Consider the following 6,000-nt stretch of genomic DNA (forward strand, 5'->3'; position numbering starts at 1 on the left):
TTTGTCAGCTGGTTTCTCCATATGGCATTCCTGAAGCACCTGGAGAATTAGTCTGACAAAATTAGTCTTTGGTTTTGTGCAAAGAGTACTTTTTTGTGTACATGGAAGGGGAAAGATCAATACACTGCTCTCCTGGAGAACCAGACTGGTGCCTGTGTGCTAGGAGGGGCCTTAGCCTGAGGAGGGCATTGACAGCAGCAAGTGGGGGCTTGGAAGAGGCACATCACAACAGGGGTAAACACACAAAAGGGAGGAGGATCCTTCAGTGCATGAGAACACTGGTACCTCAATGTGCTGCAGGAAAGTGGTGGCCATGAAGAATTAGGTCTGCATCATATGACAGATATTTATTGTGATGGCTCATCTCTGTCCTGATCCATGTTCGTAAGACTGAGCTAACAAGGTCATCTTATGTAGTAAACTCTGAAAATATTGGAGGCCTGCATTCTTCTACTAGCTGGGGCATTGACAGCACGTTTCCATCACTTAAAATGTGGCTGTCAAGACTGCAAGCTCTTAGACTATGTCCACAAGGAAAGATATAATTATGTATGTATGGTATATTAAAAACTGGAAACCATTCAGCACTGGAAGCCAACTCAAAAAGGACAGATGGGGAGATGTGATAAGGGAAATAAAGCTACGACAAAGCAGAAAATTGTGGAAGAAACAAACTAAGTGGCCTCTATCTACCAACTACCCATCTGTTGGTCATCCACCAGTCTCTCTACTTGCTACATATTTGGATGTTACTATTTAAAAAAACAGACAAGGGAGCAGCATGTGGAGGTCTGGCTGGGACAAGAGGAAAGCGGCTAAAGGACCTTTTTACTGGCTGGTAAATTCATGCCTGGTCTCCCTTCAAGATTTCATAGTTTAGAAAGAATTTCAGTTTGCTCTTCAAAAGATGCGTCAGTCTGTTCTGGATTAAGAAGACAATATGCCTTCCACATTTACTCCCCCCGCAAAGACTGATTTTTTGGAGGATTTACTAGTCATTTTGTTTCAGACACATTTCTTAACAAGTTGGCTTTCTTCATGGTTAAGCTTAAATTCTGTCCTTCGTGAATCCTATAAGGCTCCCTATGTGGTGTTTGTCCTTTCATGGTCATTGCTGACACATACTCGCTGCACTCACTGTGATCTACTAAAATTTTTTTGTCAGTGTAAAAATCACAAATTAAAACATTCTCTAAGAGGGAGGACCCCAAATATAATTACATAACAAAAATTCCCCAATCATTTCCAAGCAATTTAAAATTGAATATAAATCTTTCCTTTACTACCAGATGTGATCTTCCCAAAGCTTCAGACATGAATAATCTCTCTAAATTTTCCTGCTCTTTCAATATCCTATCCATAGAGAAACCAGCCTGTGCCTCTACTACCTATTCAGGAAAATTTGGAAACCAGGTCAATGATTGGTACCTTTATCCATTAAAATCAATGATCATACATATTTTAATTTACTTTCTCAGTTTTCCTTCCCTTCCATTGCTTGTTTGCAGCTGAACCTCCATTTTCCTCTCCCTGACCCTGCCTTTTTTTAATGGGAATCTAGGAAGTTCCCTCTATTTTCCTTTTTCTGCCTTTTCTTTCTTTACAGTCTCTAGTGTCTTTCCCTTATTTTAATAGCCATAATTCTCTGTTGACTGCAGATCTTGGCTATGTCCTGATAAAGTCAACAGAAAGGTTTTCCCTGGAATTTCAGATGTGTTTCCATATTGGTTTTTCTTTCCACTCCTCTCCTTTTATTTCTTGACGCATGGCTGGCCGATTTAGACAAACATTTTCAGAACAACTTGTCCTCAGCTGACTAAACTGGTAAATAACAGATAAATATAGTTTCAATTGGGAACAGCTTTCTGGCAAAGGATGGAGAACAGCACTAAAGAAGAATTTTTCTCACCTTGAGTCATGGGACCTGGTTGGTTAAATTAAAACCATTTACTTAACCTGCATGTAGAACACGCAAACAACAGAAATGTCCTTTACTTGTACAGATGCCTACCGTACCCTTGTTGTTGTGAAGCACAAATAGACCATTTTTCTTTCTTTCTTTGAATCCAAAGCAGCAAAAAACCAAATGTATGTATTTAAGCAAAGGCCCAGGCTTATTTTTTCAGTCATTCTTTTTTTTTACCCACCACCTAGAAAGCTCTGTCATAAGCTCCAAGCTTCAACATATAATGATAGAATTATAAATTCTTTGATGTCCTAAGGCCGGCTACCTCCCATCATAACTCAATCTTCCTGCTATACATTACTGTCTTCTTATCAAAGTGCACTTCACCGAGCACACAAAAGGGATGCTGCTATGTTTGTTAAGATGATAATTCGCATATTTGCTATGAAGCATACAGAGGACTTCTATATATATTTTTATAAGTGTTTATTCATACAGAGGGGCTAGAAATCTAGATATTACAGTGCTTTTGATATATAGAGAGAAAATAAAAAAACAATTCACAATAGTAAGTCATTGTATTTTGAAATTTATTGTAATAAATTATAGCAATAGTTCACACAACCCAGCTATTATCTCAGATTGTCTCTCTCTGCAGAATCACAAAAACAATCTGAGTCATCCTGACTTGATTCATGTTCAGTTCCTTTTTGGGAAGACTTCCCTCACCATCAGGCCACCTCGCCTGGTAGCATTTTTTTTTCTGTGAAAGCTCAAGTTCTGTACAACAGTCCCACAGCCTATGTTGGGTTCTGCAGAATGAATCATGGAAAATATGCATGCCTGCTTGTTTGCAGCTGGTTATTTTTTGCTGAGGTCCATGTGGAAGGAGAACTATGCAACTTTTTCCTCCATGATACGTGTCGTTTTAACACTCTGATAGGAATGGATTAATAGACACTTACCAAACATTTCAAAAGATGTTCAGCGTTTCAAAGAGGGAAAAGAAGAGGAGCTGACATGCAGAACCAAGGTTGAGTATCAACCATTTTCAGAAAGAAAGTTAATTTATCTTTATGAATAAAGCAAGGCACAACAGAGTTTTTTTTCCCTTTTCCTCCCAGGGTCTTTTTCATGGCCTGTTACTAAATTATTGTGAAAATTTTATTTATATTTGCTGTGGCTTTCATTTCACCTATATATGTTATATGAGTTGGTACATGCAGAATATATTATTTTAATTAGTTCATGGAGCTAATTAATTAATAACTTGATCCTCTTACCTGAAAAGCATGACAGGATCTCATAAAATTACTTGCACTTGCTACCCTTCCTTACATTATTTGAGAGAGACCTCTCTGAGCTGAAAATGCAGCACAGTAACTTTATATAATACCTTAGACATGAAGTGAATAATAATGTGTGACTTCAGGGAAATGAAGGTATGCAGAGTACCAATGACACTGGCTAATATTTCTGCAGTTGAACAGTTCAGCAGTGAGCAGCCTTGCATCTGACAGTGTCCTGAAAAATTATGGTACAAATTTTACTATTAAAATCATCACTGAAAACATGACAATCATTACGAAGATTTCCAGATTCCTCCAACTAAAATGAGGACTGAAGGAACTTTAGAAGCAAAAAGTTGAAGTGTTTGATACTGTGAAGTTGTATGACTGAACAATTGTTATTTATCTGTTGAAGAAAAGTGAAGTCAGGTGCAGAGAGACAAGTTGTAGGGGCTGTATGAGCTGTATGTGGGGAGAACGCCTCACCAGGGGTCAATGGGCTTAAACTGGATATGGATATATAAACTGGGTCTCAACTCCAGGCACAAAACTGGTTGGGAACTAATGTAAACCCTGGGAATATGCATTTTTGGCATGAAGTCCTGATTTGCTCTGTTTGTGTGTTGAACTCTGAAGTACGGTGTTTGCTTCAGGCACTCTTAAAGATTGTTCTGAGACCAACTAAAAGGCTTGAAAGCATCTTTGGATAGAAGTGGTAGGTGTGCAATCATTTAAGCATGCCAAGAAAAAGTTTAAGGATTTTGGTTGTAGATGGTAAGTATTTACTTCAGGACTAATGCTCTTCCAATCTAGCAAGAAAAGATATAAAAAGACCTTGTGGCTGGAGCTGGACAAATACACAGGATGAAAAGGCTACACATTTCGCCAGGGAAATACTTAGCTACTGGTGTGGATTGCAAGAGGTTATTGTGGCTTTTCTACCATTAGCAATTTTTAAATCGAGAATAGATGTTGTTGGGTTTTTTAAATCTAAAAGATTTACTCAAGTTTAAACTGGATGAAATTCAAGGATGTCCTGTGTCCTAAATGATGTGGTTAGGTGACCACACAGTGACTCCTGGTTTTATAATCTGAAAATCCTATTGCTCTGACAAATAGGGCTGGAGGAGCTTTCACTGCGACTGATGCCTTGGATTCATGGATGCGCACTGTGTTTACTGGGGTCAGCACTCACCTTTCTTCCTTCTGAACCAGCTGAGCACTGACTGTCCAGGCTGCAGAACTGCACTAAGCAGACCTGTCCTGCCTAGCCCAGGGATGCTCCTTTTTCACTTATTTCTCTCCTCCCAGGCTGGAAGCCCACATTCCTTTTTCCGAGGAGCCAGGAGCCACCTTGAACCGGGGAACTTCTGTAGCGCTTTGAGAGTAACCATTCACAAAGACCTTACAGCTCTGAACTACAGCACGCACAAAGAACACTTTTTTTCTAACAACTACAAAATGCTGCAATAAGCTTTGCTCCAATGAAACCTCTATTAATGGTAGTGGAGATTGGTATGCCAGTGACTAAGGATTTGACTATCAGATAATTGCAATTATATGTTCTTTCCAGAACAACCTGCATTATTTAAGAAGAAAAACAAACTCCAAGAAAGCTGGTCAGAGGTTTTGAAATATTCAGATGCAGAGCTCCAAGCTTTAGCCACTGGGGTACAGTACAAAGTGCTGCTAAGCAGGCAATAGGCTCAGGATTTTTTTCAGTGACTGAACTTACAAATACAGAAAGTTCACAGAAAAGCCTGCTCTTGTGAACTTTCAACCAGCATTTGCAAACTAAGAACCCATAGATTACTTATATAATAAATGGATGCATATCTGTCCAAATGTTTAATAAAGATACTATGTGAGAAGCATGTAACAAGTAATTTTCCTCTGCAGTAACAATATATTTTTTGCATTGTATACAGGATAGTCACAATAGCAGTTTCAATCTTTTGAAGCTTCTATGTTCAGAAGATGATATTTTGACAACAATTATACCCAAAATGCAGGTATTAGAATAAGAATTTTCAGGTCAGATGAGACTAAAATTTGGTAATGACTGAATTCTCTTTAATTGTTATATGCACCATTTAAACAAGACCTTGATACTTAAAAGTAAACTGAACTGTGCAGTATGATCCAGTAAAACCTGTTTTTATAAGTGCTCTTTGTACCCTGGAAGACATGGGGATGGTGACACTATTGATTTTCAAAGGCCAGCTCACCTGTTTCTGGTTACTTTGGCTAATGGAGTGTGCGTGGCCTGGAAGGGAGAGCCCTGTTTGGCCACGGTTGCCATGCACCCTTGCCTGCTCTCTCTGGCTCCCCTGTGAAGCGCTCATCAAGTGCACACGAGTTACATCCACACCAGCACAGCCACAGTGATTTTCATTTCCCCGTTGCTCCCAGAGGCATGAACACGAGCTCCAGCCCCAGGCTGACACTTACTGCCCTATTGCCAGCACAGCTGGCTCCAGGTCTGGAAGTCTGGTAAGATGAGTTGAAAGTCCTGTTTCTTCCACGTGCACTCATGTTCCAGTTGCAACTCAAATATATTAAAGCGGTTTTCTCTCTCCAAATGTATCTTCAAATATCTGTGTTTCAGATTTATGCTGTTGCCAATTCACTTTACATTTTGCATTATACCAAATGCCTGCTTTAACTGTGGATATTTGGGCTCGACAAGAACAGGAGGGAAGTGAGGAGAGGGAAGAGATTAAAATGACTTGTGGATGTATTAGTAGGATTTCTAAACTTGGGTTTAGGTCTACTGAGTCTTTGGCAGCACAGTTTCTGTCTCAG

The 6,000-nt window shown here is 39.4% G+C and overlaps 1 protein-coding gene across 3 annotated transcripts in view; it reads left to right on the forward strand.

Moving 5' to 3' along the window:
• The window catches only part of RGS7 (regulator of G protein signaling 7), a 255,957-nt gene extending 250,184 nt beyond the window's left edge, over positions 1 to 5,773 (forward strand). For 2 of the 3 annotated variants that reach the window (XM_063151557.1, XM_063151566.1), the window contains exon 17: positions 4,507 to 5,772. In XM_063151557.1, the coding sequence (XP_063007627.1) occupies positions 4,507 to 4,668 (162 nt within the window). In that variant the 3' untranslated portion in view covers positions 4,669 to 5,772. Of the gene's footprint in view, positions 1 to 4,506 lie in introns of all 3 variants that reach the window. The other variant, XM_063151561.1, reaches the window with a different exon arrangement.
• The last annotated feature ends 227 nt before the right edge of the window (positions 5,774 to 6,000 follow it).

The sequence above is a fragment of the Melospiza melodia genome, chromosome 3 (assembly GCF_035770615.1).
Source record: "Melospiza melodia melodia isolate bMelMel2 chromosome 3, bMelMel2.pri, whole genome shotgun sequence".
NCBI classification, from domain to species: domain Eukaryota; kingdom Metazoa; phylum Chordata; class Aves; order Passeriformes; family Passerellidae; genus Melospiza; species Melospiza melodia.